Source organism: Ipomoea triloba, chromosome 7, assembly GCF_003576645.1.
Source record: "Ipomoea triloba cultivar NCNSP0323 chromosome 7, ASM357664v1".
In the NCBI taxonomy this organism is placed as follows: Eukaryota; Viridiplantae; Streptophyta; class Magnoliopsida; order Solanales; family Convolvulaceae; genus Ipomoea; species Ipomoea triloba.
This window is the reverse complement of record NC_044922.1, coordinates 149,044-174,769: the sequence shown is the minus strand read 5'-3', so window position 1 is coordinate 174,769 and position 25,726 is coordinate 149,044. Positions and strand designations below refer to the sequence as shown.

Sequence of the window (25,726 nt, the reverse complement as noted above, 5' to 3'; positions counted from 1 at the left end):
GTGTATTTGTTCTAATTTTTTTAAAATTATATTAAGAATTAAACTTGTAATTTTTTATCAAAATTATTTATTTTACTCAATTCATTCGATCGTTTAGACACAGGATTTAATTTGAAGTGAGCTAATTAAGCATTCTGTTGGTACAAGTTACTTTATAACATGCGAGTTGAGTGGTACGTGCATTCAACAAATGTCAACTAACTCGAAGCTTATCCTAGCTTGTTACGCCATGCCCAATCTTATGAAGTCAGCACAATATGTTGCTGACATTAAATGAGATATTGTGAAAGAGAGATGGAGGTAAAGTATATATTATATTGCAGAAAGAAAAATCTTATGCATATGTAATGTAGTAGTTAATTAGTTATGGTGCATTGGTGTGATGAGTAATAAGCTAAGAGAAAGGAAAGTTAAAGAGAAGCCGAAAATAGGATGGGGAGTGGGAAAGTCAAATGTACAGGAAAAAAAAAAAAGCCATATATAATGTAAATGTTATAAGTCGTCGAACGGTACGGTGTTTGCTTTGAGAATACTCTTTGGTAGGCTGATGATATCCGATCCAGTCCTGATAAGGTTGATGATGATCAATGAGTAACTAGGTCCATGGGCTACTTTCATCTTTTGCATAGGGGACTTGTAGCTCATGTCATCAAATAATGTATGTCGTCCATTTTTGTAATAAATTCATCATCTTTAATTTAATATTTTCCAAGTAAAAAATCAAACTTTACAAGTTTAAATTGTAATAAGTAATGTCCTAATTTATTAATTTCTACTAATAATAGTTTTGACAAAAAAAAATACACACTTACATTTTTTTTGCATTGACAAATAAATATATGAGTAATACTACACATACTCTCAACTTTTACTCATTACTTATGTGAGACATATTTGATCTAATTCATCTAGAAAAATAATAAATTATATTTTTTTCATTTTTGTCTTTTTATTAATAAAATCATTACATATAACTGGAATTTTACTTCACATAAATTAATGTATCATTTTCCTAAATACATACATACATCTATGGTGTAGGGGCTAGAAGATATAGCCCAAAAATCACATGCATTCATGGTGAATCATTATTAGGTTTTCCTGTAGTAATCACAGCTAAATGATGATGTTTCTCAATTTAGATTGAGAGTGTTTGGCTGTCAAACAGCAAAAGGTGTTTTGGTCCTAATTTCATATGCCCCATTCTAATGACCTTTCTCTCTCTCATGCTGCATACCATCATCATTACACTGTACAATCTAACCCCCCCCCCCCCCAGCTTTTTTAATTAAATATATAGTAATGCAATTTTATAAGGTACAACAATACTCCGTAATATTTTAAAGTCACTTTTAAAATTAAAAACTTCTTTGTAGATTAACACTAATTCAAACAAACTAGCCAACTAAGATAATACGGAGTGATTATTAAAATAGTTGTTTTGCTTGATGATACAAATATTAATCTTTAAATAATGAAGATATTTCAATTAATTTTCTCATTTCATGTTAGGGACTTCAAACGTAACTAATAAATTAAACATATCGTTAGTTGTGGTTTATGTATATTATTTGATAAGTTATTTGGTACAGTCCAATTAGAAGCATCGTTAATTGTTATATACAAACTTGTATGAATTGAACATTATTAAGCAATTAAATGATTTACTTAACAAAGATGGTTGATGCATTTTGGTGATTTAGAAATTAGTTTAGTGTACCAATTGCGTACCACCCACCTTTGAGCTTGTCAACTCTTCAACCACAAAAGCAGTTGCATTTACTCAAGTTCTTCCTAACCAAATCTTAGGAATCCTAACACGACACCAGCTGCTCCTAAACTTGTTCCAATATTATATTTCCAAAACTCGTACTTTATCACCTTGTAAATATCAAACACGAATCCCTCGTGTATTCTCATTTAATACGCTAAGTATAAGACTCTAAAAATTATTTAATAGTTAGTTTTTAATTCATCCAATTTAAGATCAAGAAAGGTTATCTAAAGAGTTGTCATTATGTCACAACGATAGCAATTTACAATGAAGTTGGCATTGTCATGACCATTAGTGTTGGATTCCTTTAATCTTAGTGCGTACTCTATAAGACTAATTAATATGAATTTCACCTGATCACGCTAATAAAGTTTGAACCTTACTCAAAAGAAAACTTAATCCGGAGTTTCTTAACATGACTAATGTATACAATAATCAATATTGCAACCTTATATATGATTAATTAATAATTCGCTTATCAACAGTTTAAGCTTCTTGAATTTTGAGTGTGTATAATTCAAAAACTCTCAAATGACTTTTTAACCCTTACATTCTACTAATTTTGTTGGTTCTCCCAAATTTATTTAATTAATATTTCTTTGTATTTTTATTTGCTTCCATATGTTGTTAACAATAAAATAAAACTGTTACAAAGGAGTTGGAATTTGTTGGTATTATATGAAATGGATTTTTTTTTTTTTTTTGGTTTAAGAAACCCTAAAATTGAAAAAGGGAATATTTATTAGTGGGATTAATGATTGTAGGGACGCGAAGTGCATTAGTGCAGTGTTAGATCCTAGTCTTCCTAGACTGGACTATATGCCAATTGACATATAAAGGCTCCCAGCGTTAAGATCAAAATTGATGTAGACTTGTGAACAACGGACTGTTATAAAACCATATATTTCTGTTCTTGTTCATTGTGATTGCACCACACTAATCCGATCCTTAGCTTAACGTCATTACTCCATAAATTGAATAATATATCACAGTCAAAAATAAGAGTCACAATCATATATTTATATTAGGTATTGTAATGTAGATACATAATGATATTTTTATTTATCATGTGTTGAATCATTCATTTTTCATATATATCATTTCATTTTAAAATTATGCAAAAGATTTTGTTATTTTAGATTGATTACGTTGCATGTTTTTTCATTTTATTTCAACACACAATAAGATTATATTCTACTGAAGAGCTACACGGGGTAATTTTTTAAAAGTCATACAGTGCAAAATGTGAAACAATATTATTATAAGAAATATGTTCTATTGAAGAAATAAGATTCTATTGAAGAAGTACACCGGGTAATTTATGTATCATTATACTTTTATTAGTCTTTTTTTTTACAACATCCTTGTTGGTCCTAACATTTTTGTGGCCGGGCATAACCATTTTTTGTTATCCGCCAACAAATATGTTTAAATAACATTAAAATTGATGTTATTCACCACTCAAAATCCTTCTTTTTTTACTTCTTGAAGTAGACGTATACACTAGACTTAAGGTTTGTCATGAAGTACACTTGTGGTTTTTCTCTTTGTACTTTTTTGGAGTTTACCGTGGACTTATGTTTTTTCATTGTGCTATGAATGAGGTCTGGATTATTTATGCTATCAATGAATGTATAATAAGTGTATATGATTTTTTGAAGATGCATGTATAGTAGAACCTTTTTATTACGGAGTATTATATTACCAAGAAGAAAAAATGAGGATTTTGAGTGGTTAACAACATCATTTTTAATGTCATTTAGACATATTTATTGACATAGGACCAAAAATGATCATGACGGTATGACTAGTGGGGATGTGCTAAAAAAAAAAAAGACTAAACGTGAAATGACACATAAATCTAGGATCAAAAAGAAAAATGAATTAGCACTTAAAACTGAATAGATCGAAATGTCATTGTATTTAACGTTATTTAAATGGTCTTGTTGACGGACGACAACAAATAATAATGCCACAATAATATTATGGTTAAACGAAATATTTTGAAAGAAAAAACAAAGACTAAAAGGGACTGGCATCTATAAATTTAGAATAAAAAATTGAATTAATTCTTACTACGTATAAAATTTTCAATAAATGTATTATATAAAATTAAAGTATAGAGGAATACCTTTAAATTTAAGTAGTATTTAACTAAAAAAAATGGTACTTGCAGAAGATTAAAATTTGAATTGAATGAATATAGAAAGTGGATATGTTTTTTAATAATTGTGATTATTAGTAAATGAAATGCAATTGTAGAATCTTTGGCGATCCCGATTAAAGCTAAAGCCTGGGGCAAAAACTATAAAATAGAGAAGTAGAGAGGGCAGGAAGAAAAATAAAAGGCGAAAGAAGATGACGCCTGCGGCTGCGGCGAGACAGAGAGAGCATAAACAAAAGAAAAGCCATCTGGACTCATAATTAAGCTCAATCCTCATCATTCTTTGCATCACGCCTCCCCCACGCACAAATATTCCCTCATCGCCTCCCCATTTCTATCTCTGCTCTCTCTATATACAATTCATAATTCAATTCACACAATTTAAACTTATTACACTTTTGGACCGATTAATTAAACCTTTAAAATTCAGTCTCGCCCAAAACTTTCTCCGCCCATGTGGATTTTATTCCTCGCGCGCCGCGGTTGACGTTAACCTCCGAAGTTCACATGATTATATTGATCGAATCTTTGCACTTTCTTTATTTCCTTTTCAACATTCAAAATAATCGCCACATCCTTAATCTATCCTAACGTGAAGATCAGAGCACTACTAAAAATAATCGCCATATCCTTAATCTATCCTAAAGATACCATATTCTTTGGAGATATGATTCTACCCGCCCTATTATTCATATTTCGTGAGTTTACACTGTGATTTAACGGTAAAATTAAAAAAATATATAATAATAATACTTCATTTAATTGTGGAACAATTTTTAAGTATGAATGAAACAAGTCTTGTTATCTTAATTTAATTTTGGGATTGAGTGAATAATTTTTAACAGTTTAAAATTAATTACTTAACAACTAAGAAAAGAAAAATTAGATGATGAAGAATTAAGAAGAAAACTCACTAACAAACACCCAAATGCATCATTAAAAACATAATGTAAAATGATAAGCAAACATTGATTCATTTAAGTACATACAAACTTGAAATCTTAGAGAAACATCCAAATTTATCATTTTCCTTGAATTCTGCAAATTTACTGCTCATAACTTTCATCAAGTTGGATCTCATTCTTGGCGATTTTTACTCCAAAATAATTATATTAAACATGCCTTAATCCATTCAAAATTTACGCATGTTTGTGTAATGATTATCAGCCTTCTGCTTTGGGATTTGAGCTGTGATTATGCTGTCTTTACACACAATTAAATTATTTAAAACATACATACTATACATTAATTTGGAAAAGAAAATTGTATGGCCAAATACATTTGTGATATGAAATGGAAATGTATAACAAAATATGAAATAACAGATAGGGACAATGACAACCTATCTAACAGGAAATTATATATGTATGATGTTATTGTTTGACAAATTAAAGGAAAACGAAACACTAATAAATATAATGTCTGTTTTTAATATGACATCTATCTGCAGCCAAAAAAAATGTCATTATCTGCAAGCTGGGTGGCTGGCGACACAACATAGTAGTGAATCCTGTGATTCTTGTCTATGCATACTGTCCCCTATAAACAAATCAAAACCATAAACTGACGCGTTAAGGTACCCCTCCACATTCAAATCCCAATGGCCAATGTTCACCCATAACTCAATCTCTTTGGTTTTTGGTTGGTAGTAACCTATCAATTTACGAAACCGGCATTTTTCGTCCTAAATGAATATATAGACACACGTACGTACACACATTTCTAATCTCTAATAAAATAGGCCAGGTATGAAAACCTTTGGCAGCTCATTGTTCCTATACATACATTTCTTAATATTTGTACTCAAGTCATTCCGATCCTATGAGTTGTGTGAGCAATGCAAGTTTTTAAGCTAAAATTAAAGTTGGTATATGCATGTCAGATATATTGTGTTATATATATATGCAAAAAAATATGCATGTACACATTATGTTTAAGGAAGGCAAATTTTCTAATGAGATAGACTCACAAATCGCGATTTGTGAGACAAGTCAGATCGAAAGTATTTAATTAGATATTGATCTTAATTAGTAATATTATTTTCTACAAATTATTTATTACAGTTTTGTTATAAAGTATTATATTCATACTATAAAATATTATATATAAGACTTAAAGTATGGGTTATATACTTATATATACAATTCGGTTGTATAATGACACTTTATTTCTTTTAAATTGTCTATTATAATTTTCATATAAAGTATTCTATTATATTTATGCTATAAGGTATATATTATATATAAGGATTAAAGAATTAATGATATATATATATATATATATGACTTAAAGTATTGGTTATATTTGTAATTTTGCTGTGATCCATTTTATTATATTTGATCCGTCTCACGAATTAAAACTCATAAGACATACTCATAGGAAACCAACCCTATGTTTAATATAGAAATGTATTCTAGCGTTAACTGAATAAAGTAATGGAAATGGAAGTGAAAACGATTTTGATCTCCAGTCATAATTGATGTATTCTTGTAGTGTTGCCTCTTGAACAGTAGACCTGCAGAGTATTCTTAATCATTTTGTCCAACACTTTGACTCAAATCTTTAGATGGTGTATATGTATTATTCTAAGCAGCATGAGTACCATAATTTGTATATGCTATATAGTGTACATCTTATTTTAGGCACAAAACAACTTATAGTTATTTTTTCTAACCAAAGTACTTAATAAGCCTACTAGTCAACTTGTGCCTCATAATTAATACCTTAATATATAATATATATTATACATGAAAATCAAACACTAATCTCTATAAATATTAATATACAATTAATCATGTAAAAATTAGAATGATGTGGTGAATATTATACAAGGTTTGTAAATATCAATGCTTAGCTTTTGTGTCAAATAAAATTTCAATACGCACATTGAAGGGTAGATTTTTTAAAACTAAGATAGGGTTGTTGTTGTTGTTTTAAAACTTATTATTTTTATTATTATTTCAATGATTTTTATTTTTATTTTGTATTTTTGTTGTTTGGCTATCTTTAGATTGTTCAACTTTTGAGTCACCCAAATCATTGATATCTAATGAATATAAGAATTGCATTGCAACAAAAAAGTAAATTTAGGAATTGAAGATAAAATTACATTATTTCTTTTGCAATAGACAATCGTAAAATAAATTGGGCAACTAAATGACAAAATAACTCTCCAACTAATTCCTGCCACCAAGTTGAAAACGATAAATAATTAAACTCACGCATTTAATGATTACTTAAAAATAGCGAAAACTAAGGAATTAAATCATACACTCTCATGTCTTGGGAATAACAAATATTATATTAATATCATCCCATAATATATAGGCCGAAAGTGTGAGTGCAATATAATCGTTACACGATTTTGTGATAAAATTAATTATTAGTTTGACTTTTTTTTATAACAAATCTCATTATGAATTATACGAAATATATAAAATTTTATTTAATTTATTTATAATAAGTCAATTAATACATGATTAATTAATAAATATTAAATATTGAAATATTTTACTACATAAAATGATAATTTTTTAAAATTTTAGTTTTTAATTTAAGTTTATTAATTTTTTAAAATATTCAAATTGTGATATATTTTTGTGGATACATAATAAACCACTGCGGGCAAGGATGAAACCCATGCATGACGGAGAAATTGAAACCGCCAAAAAGTGAATATCACACATGAAATAAGTCAAATCCACTCAAAGAAAACGAGTATATGCAGTCATCATTTACACAACAAAGTTGAAAAGACGTCAATAAATGGATTAAATTGTTTTTTTAATTAAATTATTCAATTCACGATAGATAAACTATTTTTAAAATTAAAAGTAATATCCAATAATATTAAAATTAAATATAAATAGTCATACTACATGTATTTTAATTTAGAAAATGGTTGGATATTAATTTTAAGTGACCAACTTATAAATTATAAATATATAATCGTAATATATATTATTCATGATATTAAAATTACGGTATAAAATAAATAGTACAATTATTTATGTTTTTGTATGTATGAATATGAGCGAGTTTATTATATTTTGTAAAATGTAATAAAAATTTATATTTGTATTATGAAAATAAGTGAGATGAGTTTTAATTGCACATTAATTTAGAAAAAGGTTGGCATTAAGGCTAATATATACGCAGTATAAATACGCAGTACAGTTGGATCGATTCTTTTGACTCTCCACAGCGACCAGCTAGCCAACCGCGCGTCTCTCTGCTTTCATTTCATACATACATAGCCTTCTTTCTCTTTCTCTTTCTCTTTCTCTCTCTGGAGTCTGGACTGTGAAGGTGAAGCTCCATCTTCCGCCCCGTCCGCAGTGGAGTTCTCTGATCTTCCGGAGGAAGAAGAATGAGGCTTCTTCTAAGTTTGGCCGTCTCTTTGTTTCTTCAGGTTAGACTTCCAATTCCGCCGGAGTTCTTCTCATCATCTTCATTATTCCGTCATTCACTCACACCTATGGATTCTCAGCGCACTCATAGCAAATGCGTTTTCATTTCTTAATTATAGTTTTACTTTTTTTTTTTTTTAGATTCTCAGAATCTGAAAAATTTTCAGTGTGGTTGAGTTAACTCTATTTCTAAATGATTCGTGTCCGGGGAATTTAACTTAAAACGTGACATTCTGAATTTATACTGCTCTCTCTCTCTCTCTCTATATATATATATATATCTGTTAGAATTTCTTCTTCATCGTCTCTCTCTGTAAAAAAAAAATAAAAATAAAAAATTAATGCCTCCACCGAACATTTCATGCAGTGTAGTTTTGTTTTGTTTTGTTTGTTTGTTTGTTTGTTTTTTGGACGCTTGAAAAATGGATATTATGTACTTTGCTACCTTTTTGGAGAAATATGTTCAAGCTCACATAACCGCTTTTGTAGGTCTTCATTAGTGGTTCGATGGCGGCAGCACAGGCGCCCACGGGGTAAGTTATGCTACGTATACGCTAATTTTTTGCTAATATTGTTTATTTTCGCTTTTTTTTTTAATAATAATAATAATAATAAAATTGATGGATGGATGGATTCAATGTGGTTATTATGCGGTAATGCAAGCTTTTGGTTGTAAATATTCCAGCATACTTTTTGTTTATTTTTCTACTTTAAGCTATAACTGAGACAGGACAGGGAAATGAGTTAAATGAATAATCATAAACAGCAAGGGAGGAAGGCTGAAATTACTAATTTTCTAATTGAATCATTGTCTTTTACTAAATGAATTGCCTGTGAATTTGTATAGTTCATATGCCTGAATTTTTCTTGTACATGGTTAGGCAAAGACATTCAGAAGGATATTGCGCCATGTATGACATTTGTGGGAAACGTAGTGATGGTAAAGTGCTGAATTGCCCCTTTGGTTCCCCATCTGTGAAGGTAAGTACTGTTGGATTGGCATTGATGATGTTTATTCCTCACTGAACTACTGACATATTCCTTTGATATTTACTTTTATTTATTTATTTTTATTTTTATTTTTATTGGATTGAGAGCTCTGTTGAAGCTGAGAACACCTTTTATGTGCATCATTTCACTTGAACTTTACAGCCAGATGAGTTGCTTTCATCCAAGATTCAAAGTTTGTGCCCAACTATTACTGGAAATATATGCTGTACAGAGGCTCAATTTGACATTTTAAGATCACAAGTCCAGCAAGTAATATGACTATGATTTATTCCATTTTAGTATTTAATTCACTACTGTCTTTTTAATTCACTTTCACATGTATCTTCAGGCAATCCCGTTCCTTGTAGGCTGTCCAGCATGCTTGAGAAATTTTTTGAATCTATTCTGTGAACTTTCATGTTCTCCAAACCAGAGTCAATTTATAAATGTGACATCTGTTTCAAAGGTTAGTACTCACAACTGTTTTAATTCCTCCTATAATTCTTCTTTTCCCCTATTCAAGGGATTTTTTTTTTAATTTCCATAATTATTAGTGTTTTGTTTATTGTTAGTCTATCACAATGAACAGTTAGAGTTATTGATCCTTAATTTTTCTACTTAAGCTACAAAATAGAAATGAAACTTTACAATTAAAGAGATATACAAAGTTGTAACCAGTTATATGGAACGTTTGATATGTAATAGCAGAGTGTGTGTTGGTATCTACTGTCTACATCCTTTTGAATTTCCATAGCGTTCTTGTTAGCAAAAAGTGTGATAAGCTTCGATTAGTTATTCTTAGTCAAATATAACTAGTTGCTAATAGACTTTGGATGATTATATCATGATTTTCTTTGTGACTTATAGGTTCAAAACAACTTGACTGTAGATGGGATTGATTTTTTTATAGCTGACGCTTTTGGCGAGGGTCTATATGAATCCTGCAAGGAGGTAAAGTTTGGAACTATGAATACTCGAGCAATTGACTTCATTGGTGCAGGGGCTAAAAATTTTCGAGGTAAAATTATTTGTCGTCCCTTTTAGCTCGAAGACAAGTATGCAAGTGTATTTACTTTAGCATGTATATGAACTACTTTCTTTTATCTGTCATTCTCAGCAATATTGATGGGATACTTTTCTTCTCTGACTAAAGTGTTTGTATTTGACAGAGTGGTATGCATTTATTGGTAGGAGAGCAGCACTTGGCATGCCAGGATCTCCATATGCAATTAATTTTACATCAACTGCTCCTGATTCTTCTGGAATGAAAACTATGAATGTGTCTACATATTCCTGTGGTGACACTTCATTGGGCTGTTCTTGTGGTGATTGCCCTTCAGCTTCTGCATGCTCAAGTTCAGCCCCTCCTCCTGCCCCAGAGAAAGAGTCTTGTTCTGTAAGAATAGGGTCCCTCAAGGTGTGAGAAGGCCAGCTATATCTTGTCAATTTATGTATTGCTACAGTATGATTTCTCTAATGTTTTGCTCTTTATATACAATTATATAAATCACTGCTTTTAATTAATGCAGGCAAAGTGTATTGAAGTTGCTGTAGCAATAATTTATATTGTATTGGTCTCCATGTTTCTTGGATGGGGTTTTGTTCATAGGAGAAAAGAGAGGGCTCCAGTTTCCAGCACAAAGCCATTGATAAGTGCTACTGATGCTGGTATCATCCGCCAAATTAACAAGCAAAAAGATGATAATGTGCCAATGCAGGTACCTGCCCTACAGAATATATCAATGGATGCGTTGTTTGCTTCTTCTTTTTGGGATTTTTATGCCTCTAGAGTTCTAGAATTTTACCAGTTTATCTTGATTTGATGGTTAGAGTTTTCAAGCATGGAGTTTGTAGAATAGTACCCTATTAGATCTATCCTCTAGTTCTGTGCTTGAAGTTTCCCTCATATTTAAGAGTTTCAATGAAAAAGGCTAGACATAAATGTGTTTGTTGAGTGACAGTTAAGTAGTTAACTAAATGTTAGGAGCATGTTCTCTACTGTTCTCTAGAAAACTTTAGGTTGTGGGACAACTATGACATGTTTCTCCCTCTCTGTTGTTCTTTCTCAATTTATTAGATGCTTGAGGATGAACCGCAAATTTCAAGTGGGGTACGACTTTCAATTGTGCAAGGATACTTGTCAAGATTTTTCAGGTAACCCTTATTAAATTGTTAACAACTTTTATTATATACTGATAGTACGTTGTTTATGTTTTTATGTCCCAAAATCTTGATGTTAATTCTCATTTTTTGCAGGAGATATGGAACGTGGGTTGCAAGAAATCGAATCCTTGTTCTATGCTCATCATTGGCTATTGTTTTGGTACTTTGCTTGGGCTTGTTTCGTTTTAAAGTTGAAACAAGACCTGAGAAGGTATAATGCACTCACAAGTCATTGAGTATGACCAATTTATTTTGCTCAGTTTCCTGTCATTGCATTTGATAGGTTTTCTTTCACTTGGGGTCAAGGAACTTTATAAGTTCTGGTGTCTATCTGCACCTTTTTGGTTTTTGGATTTGCTTATGTGGATTAGCATGACATTGAAAATGTTATTTTCTTCCATTTGATTCAATCAGTGCTCAAAAAGACCTATCGGAAGGAAACTTGAATTTCTAACATGTTTCTAACAATACCATCTAATTTAATTCCTTTGGAAAAATTTTGAAGAAGATTACTTTATCAGATGATTAATGTTTAGAAAATGAGTTACATTTTATGTTTCTCTCTATGTATCGTAGTTTCACTAAGCTTGCTTGGACTTTACCATCTGAATTTGCATTGTTAAATTTTTACTTTAAATTTATTAACATATGTCCCTGATACTGCTACAGCTATGGGTTGGCCATGGAAGTAGAGCTGCAAAGGAGAAACAGTTTTTTGACAGCCACCTAGCACCGTTTTACAGAATTGAGCAGGTAATGTATTTTTGCTTTTTGCTCAACATTAATACTGTCTTAACCCGCTCAATGCATTTTTGCTAGAATGTATGTTTTCACTCTATAATCTATTTAAGTTGTGGCAAGATGTTTTATGGCTTTATTAGCCTCCTTCCTGCCAATGAGGGTTTGTGTATGGTTTGTTTATTTTCTGCTAACGTTAATACATAATCTATTTATGTATGTATTTTTGCTTGCAGCTCATAATAGCTACTAATTCTAACACAGAGGATGGGAAGTCTCCAACCATTATCTCGCGAGATAACATCAAGTTACTTTTTGATATACAGAACAAGGTACTCATGGTTTTTTTTTTCCCTTTTACGGAAAGAATGTGATTATTTTATGGCCATACTATATGAAGGGAATATACTATATCCTGTATATATGCCCATATATTTCTTCCATCATTACTCTGCTCTACAGATTCTAATGATTTACACAATATATCTTAATTATTGTGCATTTTATATTAATGTGCTGCATTTTGAATAGGTAGACTCAATCAAAGCTAATTACTCTGGATCAATTGTGACACTGAGTGACATTTGTATGAAGCCGCTTGGCAAGGATTGTGCTACTCAAAGTGTTCTTCAAGTAAGTACAATATTGTGCCCAGATAATGGTTATTTATGATGCATGTCTTCTCTAACAGATTTCGAAGTAGTGTGTTATAGTCTCAGGGATACATGTCTGTATCTGAATCTAAGAAAGTTTCAAGGTGTTATATTTTTTAGTGACTTGAATCTTTATAGATTTGTTAGGTAGTGGAACCCCAATCCTAGTCCCAGTTGTAGTGGGCTTGGCCTAGTGTTTGCATATAAATATAGAGTCTCTGTACAGTTATAGACAGAAAAAATAGCCTCTATTATTTTCACATGATTCTTTGTTCTCCCCACTTGCAAGCTGAATATACCAAACCCCTCCCCACCATTTGGTGGTTTACCAAAAAAAAAAAGATCAAATATTATACTCAAGTCAATTAACCCTCTAAATCTCAATCTATTTCGGGCAACTTGCAAAGAGTCATGACAACTTACATTTGCTATTAACCTGCTTCAATCTTCCTCCTTTACTTTTGGGACTGTCTATGTTGATAACTTGGGCAGAACCAAATATTAAACACTGTTTGGAACATTTGAGTTAAAAATATTTTTTGCTCTTATAGTCATTTGTTTTTTAATATTGGAATTCCATTTTTCATCTTTAGTAATTGGCAGTATGTTATGTTTTGCACTTCATTATGTGTGTTGCCTGCCTTTCCTATGTGACTCAATACTGAATTCAACTTATTTGGTATGCAGTATTTCCAGATGAGTCCTGCAAATTTTGATCAGTATGGGGGTATTGATCACCTTCAATATTGTTTTCAGGTAACATCCTCATATTTTTAAAAATAAAATAAAGCAAAATAAAACTTTGCCCATCTTAACATGGTGATTGACATGACATTTAAGAACTGCAGATGCACGGCCCATTCTGTCATTTAGGGAAAACACGAATCTTGAAGAGTACAAAGAAATAAAACAAATAATTATTTATAATATGTGTGCATAACGCGCGGAGAAATTATCCTTTTACGCTTAATCACACTCTTTTACCTTCAAAAACATTTATTTTATTTCCTTAAAATAAAATGATCTCTTACTGTTGTTCTCATGCTTGATGTTTCCTTTAGCACTATACTTCAGCACAACAATGTATGAGTGCGTTTAAAGCTCCCCTTGACCCAAACACTGCTCTTGGTGGCTTTTCTGGTAACGATTACTTGGAGGTAATTCCTTTATACTTTACTATTGTATGAATCTGTGAGTTGTATATTAATTTTGAACTTTATTTCTGATACAGGCTTCTGCATTTATTGTAACGTATCCTGTGAATAATGCAATTGATAGAGAAAGCAATGATACTAAAAGAGCTGTAGCCTGGGAGAAGGCCTTCATCCAGTTAGTGAAGGTTGCTTCTTGTTATCTCACCCATCATCATTTGTCAGCTACTTTATTTTGTGGTATTCTCATAAATATGATTGATAAATAAGACTGTTGCAGACTTGCAGGATTTCTACTATGTTCTTTTTTACTTAATTTTAGGAATAGCTTTTAATCTTTTATCATTCTTGCTCCTCAAACCATTAAGCTAAACCTTTCCCCCCCCCTCCATAACTGGATGGACAAATGTGTATAATTCATAGATTCAATCAAAGTTGTCAATGCTTGAGAGAAAATTCTAAGTTACAGTGCTCAATGTAGAAAAGAATCTGTTCGCATTGGTTACATTTAGTGAAAAAATCATGCTCTAAAATAATACTTCATTGCAATGTATACAAACTCATCCATTCAGAAAAATTGAATAAATCCAAACATATAAACAGGATGAAATCTTGCCAATGGTGCAATCGAAGGATTTGACACTATCATTCTCATCAGAAAGCTCTGTTGAGGAAGAACTGAAACGAGAAAGCACTGCAGATGTTATAACTATAGTTGTAAGTCCTCTGGAACTCCATATGTTGATCTTATGTACATGCATACTTGCACATTTATACTTATACATGTGTTTATTACTTTTTGATTGTCTTGTTTCAGATAAGTTATCTTGTAATGTTTGCTTACATATCTTTGACATTGGGTGATACTCCACGCTTCTCTTCATGTTATATATCATCTAAGGTATGGTTATAACAGCTTTGTCTTTCTTCATTTATGCATTGCAAGCTCTTTTGTATTTGTTTGCATTAAAGTGTTAACTTATTGTTCAGATTTTATTGCTCTTGTAATACACACACACACACACAAAGTGCTCCATCATATATACACTAAATAAGTAAATAGTTACTCATACATACTATATCATGAAGGATGATCTCATAGTAGCTATTGAAAGCCCACATAGCATAAAATAAATGTTCATATGATATGTACTTAATATTTGCATTACATGCTGCATGGTATGTATTGAAGTTTAGTATGAAGTAAATGTTCTCATTATGTGTTAAATGTTTACATATTATGAATTGTTATCAAGCTTGATCATAATAGTCGCACCATGGTGCACATTTGCGTTGTCTTTCCGATCAATGTCACCTTATATGCATGCATGCCATCAATACTTTTATTTGTCTTGAAATATTATGTGAATGATGTTAGGTGATCAAGCAAATTTGCTCTGATTTATTTTATTGGTTTTATTTCAGGTGTTGCTTGGCCTTTCAGGCGTTGTTCTTGTCATGCTCTCTGTTCTTGGATCGGTTGGTTTCTTCAGTGCCATAGGAGTAAAATCAACACTTATCATTATGGAAGTTATCCCGTTCCTTGTCTTGGCAGTATGTTCTATCAACTATTTTTGTGTTTTTATATTTTTGCTCTGACTATATCCCAAATATAACCATTAAATTAAAATAAACAATAAAATGTCAATGCAAATATTTGTGTTGAATTTGGAAGAAACACAGGTCTGGCGGGTGGAGAATAACACCACCCGCCAGTTAGGAAGAAGCTAAATGAATAATCAAGGATGGAGAAATGGTTATAATTCTTATATTTCTATATCTATTACTTCACTGCATACTTCATACTCCATAGTCCATACACTGATACACACACATATATATATACATAAAAGATGCTCAAATAGTAAACCTACAAAGCTACCCAATAATCTTTTCAGCTCCCAAGGCTATAGTGTGTTCATTTCAGCTCCCAAGGCTAATGTTCACACTGCTCAAGAAAGACAATTCTAACACTCCCCCTCAAGCTGGAACATCTAGAAGTTCCAAGCTTGAAGTCAAACATAAACTCCATTCTAAATTACAAATGAAGATTACAAGCAGCTAGAGGATAACAACGCTGGATGGCTTCGGAGAGACAATGCTATACACAACCCTTGGAAATGCATCAAGGGCAAAGCTTGTCACGAGCATCCTTGGGAATGATGGCTCCAAGGGTAAAGATTAACACGAACACCCTCACAGCAACATAAGCACTCTATGACTTGCCAACAACAATCTTCATCGAGAGCAGCGGAGGTGAACGGGAGCAAAGGATGAAGCAAAGCCTATAGAAATGAAGATAAACCCAAAAACAGAGCAAAGGAAAATAACACAGAGTTGAAGATAGCACACTGATTGTATATAGTCACACTCCCCCTTACTTGAAACATGGAAAATAATCAAAGGCCTTTATAGTAGTGCTGAAACTTAACATCCATGGGATAAGGCATACCGGGGATAAAGAAATAGCACGGTTATACCAAAAATAGTAAACACCATGGGAAGAACCAAAGAAGTTCAGCAATAAACCCAAAAACCTTCAAATTTCACCCATAGGCATCAATGGTTGCCAAGAAATTTGCAGCAATTTTGCAGAAAACTGCCCATAGTATTACTGCAGTTTGGGACATCATGTGATGCTATGATGGAGGGAGATGTTGTGTGAACTGAACAAATACTTGACACTAGCAGGAAAAGAGGTAAAAGATATGGTAGTTCAAGATGCAAAAGATAGCATCATACACTAAAAACAGTGGGAAAACAATCGCCGGAATTTTCAGATTGTTGACCGGCGACTTTGACCGGCGTTGACTGGCCGTTGACCGGCAGTTGACCGATGTTGACCGGCATGACCGGTGGAGACGGGAGATCTGAATACACTCCCAGGTGCGTCTCCTCAAGGCGAATCTACTGGAGGCAACAGCACCTTGAACGGAGACCGGAGGAGAGAGATCTGGCCGGAAAAGAGTGAATACTTCCGCCGGAGTTTGGCGACCGGTTTTCAGGTGACGACTTGCAACGAGGTTCCGAGCAAGGCTGTGGTGGTAGTTTCTTCACACACTAGCCGAAAGTGAGTCGGAATGAGATAAAACAGTGGCGGATCGCCAGAAAAAATGGTGTTTTCAGAAATGGAGAGAAAGAAAATAGCCTAGAATCTTAGGCTCTGATACCATGTTGAATTTGGAAGAAACACAGGTCTGGCGGGTGGAGAATAACACCACCCGCCAGTTAGGAAGAAGCTAAATGAATAATCAAGGATGGAGAAATGGTTATAATTCTTATATTTCTATATCTATTACTTCACTGCATACTTCATACTCCATAGTCCATACACTGATACACACACATATATATATACATAAAAGATGCTCAAATAGTAAACCTACAAAGCTACCCAATAATCTTTTCAGCTCCCAAGGCTACAGTGTGTTCATTTCAGCTCCCAAGGCTAATGTTCACACTGCTCAAGGAAGACAATTCTAACAATTTGAAACTTGCCATTAAATCCTCTAAGTTGAATATCTGTTTGACTCAAGTATGTTTCATCTTTTAATGCTTTACTGCAATGTCTTATTGTCTTTTAGTATATACTTTTCTCAAACAGCAAGAACATTGATCTGGTATTATAACTTTGCAGGTTGGGGTGGATAATATGTGCATATTGGTGCATGCAGTTAAAAGACAGTCAGTGGAGTTGCCTTTAGAAGGACGAATTAGCAATGCTCTTGTAGAAGTTGGACCATCTATAACACTAGCTAGTCTAGCGGAGGTTTTGGCATTTGCAGTTGGGAGTTTCATCCCTATGCCAGCATGCCGCGTGTTTTCCATGTTTGCAGGTTAGTAAGCTCCTGATTATTTTTCAAGTACTATGGGATATCTGATAACTCATGTTATATTTTATTGGTTTGTTTTCTTAAATTCTTCTGTGATGCCTTTTCATTTTGTAGCATTGGCTGTTCTGTTGGACTTCCTTTTGCAAGTGACTGCTTTTGTTGCCTTAATTGCCTTCGATTTTCTGAGAGCAGAAGATAACAGGATTGATTGCTTTCCCTGCATTAAAGTTTCTGGTTCAAATGGCGATCATGACATAGGTATATGTGGGCAGTTTTCCTAATTTCATAACATTTTAATATGTATCAATGCTGAGTCTGACTCTAAAATGTATGGTCTGTTAGGTAGTCAACAAAGAAAACCTGGATTGCTGGTTCGATATATGAAGGTTTGAGAAATTCTTTAGTATCATTCTTTGACCATCTTGTCATTTTGGTCTAAAAGATGCATGATTCTTGGGACTTCTGATAACATTTTATTGGCATTTTTTTGTTGCATCAACTCTTTTATTTTCATTTATTAAGCAACTCAGTTATGTTTCACTGTACAGGATGTTCATGCACCCATTTTAAGTCTGTGGGGAGTAAAAATAGTTGTCATATCTGTCTTTGCTGCTCTTGCAATGGCAAGTATTGTAAGTTGTTGCCCCTATCTTTCTAAAATATTATCCCTGATATCTCAATCTATTTTTTCTTATGGTAAATTTGATGATTGATCATGATGCTTCTTTCCTCAAAGGCATTATGTACAAGGATTGAGCCTGGTTTGGAACAAGAAGTTGTTCTTCCTCGAGACTCATATCTCCAGGTTTGATATGCTGATTACTGCTATCTTTGCAATTTGCTTGATATCCTGTACATTGTCAAATAATGGTTCTTTGCGGTCCAATTATATTTTATGCAGGGTTACTTTAATAATATCTCTGAATATCTCAGAATTGGGCCACCACTGTACTTTGTTGTGAAAAACTACAATTATAGGTATTCTTTCCCTCCTGAATTCCTTCATTATCCTTTCTCTTTTACTTGAAGTAGAATTTGTCCTTAGGCATTCAGATTTTAAAATATTCATTATCAATGATATCCATAGTTTGTTAATTTGAAGTTGTTCCCTGTTCTCTACTGAGAAGCCATGCACTGCATTTTTTATCTTTGTGCTTCTTATCATTATTGCAGTTTGAGAAACATTTTTGACCTGAAAAGAGTGAACAAGTAAATAAATGAAATATTAATGGAATGATAAATATTACACCATTATTTTCTACATATCATGCCAAATATATAATGAATCAGAAATTGCTTTTCCCTTCTCATGTATAATATTACTATATAAATACTGTAGTTAATACAAAGTGGAGAAGTTTCAAAAGTTTGTTTCAGTGGGTATTAAAGCTCTGATTATGTGAATGTTGTTTCATTCCTCAGTTCTGAATCTGGGCAAACCAACCAGTTATGCTCTATCAACCATTGTAACTCAGATTCTCTTTTGAATGAGGTAAGGTCCATATTTCTTTCACAAATTTGAGGATGCAAGTCTAATACAAATTCAATAATCTACATGGTGTCACTGTTTTCCCATGTGGGAAGGCTTCACAACTCATAAGGGGCTTTGGGGAACAGTACGACTTTTCATGGATGGAGGGGACCATTCAGCTTGCATGTCTGATGGGTCTTTTAAGTAGTCAATATGTATTATAATGCCAATACTTTGGGTAGCTTGTAACATTTCAGTCAGTGCTGCATCTGAAAGTTACAGTTTCCTGCAGATTTCTAGAGCATCTTTGACACCAGAAACAAGTTACATAGCTAAACCAGCTGCTTCTTGGCTTGATGATTTTCTGGTATGGATGTCTCCAGAAGCATTTGGTTGCTGCCGTAAATTTACAAATGGAAGTTTTTGCCCACCTGATGATCAGGTGCAGTTACTTTCTTGTTCTAAGGGCACTTTTGATTAAACAGAGCAGCATTAATTCAAAATTATGAATGTTTATTTGAAAGTAGTTGCACTCATCATTCCCTTTTTATATTTCATGCTTCCATGAGTGCAACTATTTTCTAGTTCTTTCATTCAAAACTATTCAGTAATTTTGTTTATTCACTATAAAGTAAAACACATTTTCTTTCAGCCTCCTTGTTCATCCAGCGTGACGGGCATATGCAAGGATTGTACAACGGTAGTTCAAACAAACTTCTTCTTCTTCTTTTCTGCTGTCTTATTTTATTTTTCTGTACTCAACTATATGCAATTTGAAAACATGCTTTTTTCCTTCCTTTTTTTTTTTTGTTTTTCTTTTTCCAGTTTTTGGTATTTGAAATTTTTTTTCCATTCTTTCTCTTCTCTTTATCTATTCCTGGGGTTGGGTTGAGGGGTTAACAAATTTGATCTATAGTTCTATGTTAGCTGTGTTAGTTCTATAATTCTTGGGTTAAAAGTAGGATCTATGGCTGACACTTGGAATTTGCAGTGCTTCCTTCACTCAGATTTAGCCGATGGTCGTCCAACAACCGAACAATTCAAAGAGAAACTCCCGTGGTTCCTGAGTGCCTTACCTTCTAGTGATTGTGCAAAAGGTGGTAATGGGGCTTACACTAACAATGTGGAGCTTAAAGGTTGTACTAATGAATACTTCTTTTGCTAGAGTGCACAGTTTAAATTATACTTTACAATGCTATATATATATGTGTGTGTGTGTGTCTGAACATGTTATTGATTGTTCAGATCAAGTTTTCATTTATTACTGTTTGTCTATTCTGATAATTTTGGCCATCCGTTATCAGGCTATGAAAATGGTGTTATTCAAGCATCGGCCTTCCGTACATTTCACACCCCTCTTAACAAGCAAGTATGGAATGCATGATTGAAAATTTTTGTTTGATTTCATTCAATTATCCTGCTATTCATCTTATTTTGTTTTCTTTCAGGTTGACTTTGTAAACTCAATGAGGGCTGCACGGGACTTTGCTTCTAGAATTTCTGATTCTTTGAAGGTAAGTGTGTTCTTTTTCTTCCATAATTTTCTCAACCTGCAATTATGCATGTGATAATTGTATATCTGCTTGAAAAGAATGGACTCTACAAGTGTGTGATTATTAATGCTTGTTCACGGCTCTGGACACTTTTTCTGATGCAGATGGAAGTCTTCCCGTATGCTGTATTTTATATGTTCTTTGAACAATATCTTGACATATGGAGGACAGCACTAATCAACCTTGCCATAGCTATTGGTTAGTAAATATATGCCTTTTCATTGTTCTGTAATGCTAGAACATCATCTATTTTTACAACATGATGGTGTTTACTGTTATCACTTTAAAACCTAAACCTCCTGTGCTCCTTAAACATATTTGAAACTTGAAATTTCATGTAGTTTATTGCGAAGTAAGAGAATGAACACATTACTATTGATGCTTATTATATGATATGATGATAACTAGTCTCCTCTTCCTGTCTTCCATTTCCAAGTTATTTATCTTATCATGTTTCTGCATATTTTTACTAGGTGCTGTCTTTATTGTATGCTTGGTTGTCAACTGCAGGTTAGTTAGTAATTTCTTACATATATAGTTCCTAGGCTTTATATTCCCTTTCTTTATTACATTAGATATTGCCCATCTACTTCTTCAGTTTTGTAACCTTAAGTTGTTAACACAGTTTCTGGACTTCAGCAATTATCTTACTTGTGTTGGTGATGATTGTACTGGATATAATGGTACACTCTCTTCCTTTAGCATTTTTTCTGCAGTGAGCTTCTTTGTCAAATTCTCTTGCTGTTGCTGCTGGTATGTTGACATATCTATTTTTCAGGGTGTTATGGCAATCCTAAATATCCAGCTAAATGCAGTCTCGGTTGTTAACCTTGTAATGTCAGTGGGTATTGCCGTTGAATTCTGCGTGCACATAACGCATGCTTTTCTGGTCAGTTCCTGTTCTTTTTATTATATCTGAATAATTGACTGTCTGTTCCTTTCCTTGACTGGATACACAGTATTTGAAAATGGCTAATGAGTTTTTCCTTCTTTCTTTTTCTGCATTTTCATGTTGGCTTCCATGTCTTCATGCAATCTGCCAGAATCTTAGAAGAAACAGAATTTAAGGGAGTTAAATGTTTGCATAAGCAACCCCTTATTTGTATGCCACTGTATGCAGAATAATGGAACACATTCTTCTTTTTTTTTTTAGTCTAAAGAAGACAAATCCTGTAGTAAACCATACCTTAATAGATAAGAAGGTTTTAACCATTATGTATTGCCAACTGCTACTCACTAGTATGTGTTCTCAGTTTCATTTAGGAATTTGGTGGGACGTAATTAGATATCAATTTTGTTTTAAATGTATTACACATTTTTTCGGTTCCTCTCTTGCCCCTGTGGAGGCTCAAACTCCCAACCTACTAGTTGTAAGTAAAGAGTGCTCACCAATTGACCTAACCAATATTGTGTTTATAGGTTCCACTTGTGCTCATCAACTGACCAGCATTTTAGTTATATATTATTTGCTGCTCATTATATGGGTTTAATGAATCGAGAATTTCTTTTTGTGCCTTTTGTTTTTAAGTAATGATGAACTGAATGCAGATAAGTAGTGGAGATAGGAACCAACGCATGAAGGAGGCTTTGACCACAATGGGAGCTTCTGTATTTAGGTTTGGCCATTTGTCTTTTTCTATTTGAGACACTTTTATTCTTCTGTTTTGGTTTCCATATGGGATTTTCTTGTCACCTAGTGAAGTATGTGTTCCAACTCCATTTTTTAACATTTTTTTGCAGTGGTATCACACTCACAAAGCTTGTTGGAGTGCTTGTCCTTTGTTTCTCCAGGACAGAAGTTTTTGTGGTATGTAAGTTTTGTTTATTGCACTTAATAAATAAAATACAGCATATGCTGATTACAGCTTTTTGTTTTCTATTGCAGGTTTACTATTTCCAAATGTACCTGGCTTTGGTTCTTCTTGGTTTTCTACATGGGCTAGTCTTTTTACCCGTGAGAGACCTTAACCTTTCGCACTAATCTATTAATATGAAGTTATTTACTAGATATGAGCTTGAGTTTGTGTTTTGCAGGTACTATTGAGCATGCTTGGTCCACCATCGAGGTCTGTGCTAATAGAGAAACAAGAAGGACGACCATCTACATCATCACAGTTCTAATCTAATCATGAGCACTTGTAGATTTTAGATATATTCTCATTTTCCTTGAAGATAGAGCTCAATGGTAGCAGGAGAATTCCTTGGAATAGCTTTTTTCAAATGTAAATCAGCATCATGAATTTTAATCAAAGGAAAAAAAAAAAAGGTTATACAAATTTTGGGAATGTTTTACTCCGTATTTGAAGATAAACCGATGATATATATATATATATATATATATAATGTATGTATATGTATATATGTATATATATACATACACATACATTATATACATATATACATATATACATATACATATAATGTATGTATATGTATATATATACATATATATACATACATTACATTATATGTATATGTATATATGTATATAATGTATGTGTATGTATATATGTATATGTGTATATTATATGCATATATGTATATGTGTATATTATATGCATATATATATATATATGTGTGTGTGTGTGTGTATATATATATATATGTATATGTATATATATATATGTATATATATATACATATACATATATGTATATATATATACATATATATATATACATATATATATATATGTATATATGTATATTATATGCATATATATGTATATACACACACACACACACATATATAAAGAAGAGATCACTTAATTTCTTGGTTTATAATCTAGAAAGTTATACCCAAAAATTAAGCAAAACAAACTGATGGCTTTTAAACCTTTTTCTGGAAAGTCTAGAACCATCACAGAGGAACCAAGTCCTTTGAGAACTAACACTTTGGATCAAGCTTCCAGTTTTTCTTGGATAGGAAGAATGCTCAAGCCCAAAGGAAAGAGTCCTCAAGTACTAGAACAGATTGTAGATATAGATCGAGACATAGAAGTTATGTCAAATGATTATATCAACACGCTTAAACCAAGTACTTTATATAAGGCTGGAATCATTTTCCATGAATCCTGTCTTATATACAATGAAGTTGTTTGAGTTCTTCTAGCTTATCAGGAAACTCAATTATCTTTCTAGAGATATGAGGCTGGAGTTTAATCATTCCATCTCCTATCTCTGCCCCTAAAAAAGAAATATGGTTCTTGCAAAGATCCATTTTCTTCTTAGAGATGACAAGTCCATGTTTTTCAAAAACAATGAAAATTGTATAAAGATGAGCTCTATGTTCTTCCAAAGTTTTTGAAAATACAAGAATATCATCTATGTAAATGCATGTAAAATTGAAACATTCCTTAAATATTTCATCCATCATTCGTTGAAATATTTGAGGAGCATTCTTAAGTCCAAAGGGCATTACTAACCATTCGTAATGTCCTTGAGGGCATGAAAATGCAGTCCATTCAATACTGTCAGGATGCATCTGTACTTGCCAAAAACCAGATTTCAAATCAAATTTTGAAAACCAGTTTTTTCCCTGTATTTTGTTAATAAGTGTATCTTTATCGGGAATACAATACCCATCTTCAAATGTATTATCGTTGAGTCTTCTATAATCGAAAACCATCCTTGATTGGCCTCTTTTCTTCTCAGCTTCTTTTTGAACGATGAAAGCTGGTGTTCTGTGTCTTGAAGTAGATCTTCTGATAATTTCTAGTTTTAGTAGTTGTTCAATGTGCATTTTAAACTCTTCTTGTTCCCAATTTCCATATTTAAAGTTTTGGGATTTAATTGTGATATCCGGGTTTATGATATCTAGTTTACAAACTGTTCTGTTCCTTTTCCAGAACTTTATAGGGTTTTCTCCTATAATTTCTGTTTGTTCAAGTTTTTTAATCATCTGTTCTAAGCTATTGTCTAAGAGTTTTCTTTTGAAATTATCTGTTTCTATTATGTGGAGATTTAATTCTATTCCTTTATTGTTTTTCAAAGTTTTTATGTGATCTTCTGAATCAATTGTTTCTGTAAGAATATTGTTGCAATCACAATTGGGCTGTGATCTTTGGATTTTGTTGTCTGTACATTTACATTTCTTATCTAAAATTTTTGGAGTAAAAATTTTAGGATCTCTGTTTGAGATAATAGGAATTAAGGAACAATTCCTGCTGAGGGTTATATAATCTTTGTTAAGAGTTATCTGACCGTTGTTATGAAGTAGGAAATCTAGTCCCATAATAACAGGAGTTTTATGTCCTATAAGTTTTCTGACCCAAAGTTTAGGCCAATAATAAGGTTCTGACCAATTATTGCAGTTGGTCTGGAATTTTACATGGATATTTTTAATCTGTGTGTCAATGGTAACTCTTGTTCCATCAAACTGTGTTGATTGAACAGGATTTACTTTGACAGTTTTTTGCCTAAGTTCTTCAGGCAAAAGTTCTGAATCAATCGTAGAGGAAGTAGCTCCAGTGTCTACTAGAACTGGGGTTAAGACTTCCAACCCATGTAGTACCATTTTTGATGGTATAATTATTTGAGTAAGTGTATTTTTATTGCAAATGAGTGGTATAGAAGTAGGATTTACTTCTGACTCTGTTTGGTTTATAATGCAATTTTTCTTGGGGGTTATCTGTGAAATCTTATAATTATAATCTTGAGATAAATTTTCTGAAATTCCTTCTTCTGTGGGAATTTTGTGTTTTTCCTTAGCTAAGGCTTTGATACCTTGATTTAAGGTTTCAAATCCTTTCTCTAAGAGTTCTATAATTGTATCAAGCTTATCTAATTTTTTATCAATACTTTGGAATTTTTGTTCCAAAGTTGATAC

At 32.5% G+C, this 25,726-nt stretch overlaps 1 protein-coding gene across 1 annotated transcript; it reads left to right on the top strand.

Moving 5' to 3' along the window:
• The first annotated feature begins 8,002 nt into the window (after positions 1-8,002).
• On the top strand, positions 8,003-23,175 carry LOC116025555 (NPC intracellular cholesterol transporter 1). The gene is made up of 39 exons (XM_031266820.1): positions 8,003-8,349; positions 8,837-8,880; positions 9,229-9,328; positions 9,500-9,607; positions 9,687-9,803; positions 10,205-10,355; positions 10,507-10,754; positions 10,867-11,055; positions 11,415-11,491; positions 11,594-11,711; positions 12,170-12,253; positions 12,475-12,570; positions 12,770-12,871; positions 13,579-13,647; positions 13,953-14,048; positions 14,123-14,230; positions 14,646-14,759; positions 14,860-14,943; positions 15,468-15,596; positions 17,680-17,878; positions 17,990-18,133; positions 18,218-18,261; positions 18,424-18,507; positions 18,612-18,680; positions 18,777-18,853; positions 19,298-19,367; positions 19,639-19,788; positions 19,999-20,046; positions 20,338-20,482; positions 20,651-20,715; positions 20,795-20,860; positions 21,004-21,097; positions 21,373-21,409; positions 21,525-21,582; positions 21,678-21,788; positions 22,448-22,515; positions 22,640-22,706; positions 22,785-22,853; positions 22,934-23,175. The coding sequence occupies exons 1-39, from the start codon at positions 8,308-8,310 to the stop codon at positions 23,018-23,020; spliced, it is 3,828 nt and encodes a 1,275-aa protein (XP_031122680.1). The 5' UTR covers positions 8,003-8,307; the 3' UTR covers positions 23,021-23,175.
• The last annotated feature ends 2,551 nt before the right edge of the window (positions 23,176-25,726 follow it).

Excerpts from the sequence above, each read along its gene's own strand:
- LOC116025555 (XM_031266820.1), top strand. The coding sequence starts at position 8,308 with ATGAGGCTTCTTCTAAGTTTGGCCGTCTCTTTGTTTCTTCAG. Across the intron at positions 17,879-17,989 it reads CGTGTTTTCCATGTTTGCAG|CATTGGCTGTTCTGTTGGAC; the intron begins GTTAGTAAGCTC and ends TTCATTTTGTAG. Across the intron at positions 19,789-19,998 it reads TTTGCCCACCTGATGATCAG|CCTCCTTGTTCATCCAGCGT; the intron begins GTGCAGTTACTT and ends ATTTTCTTTCAG.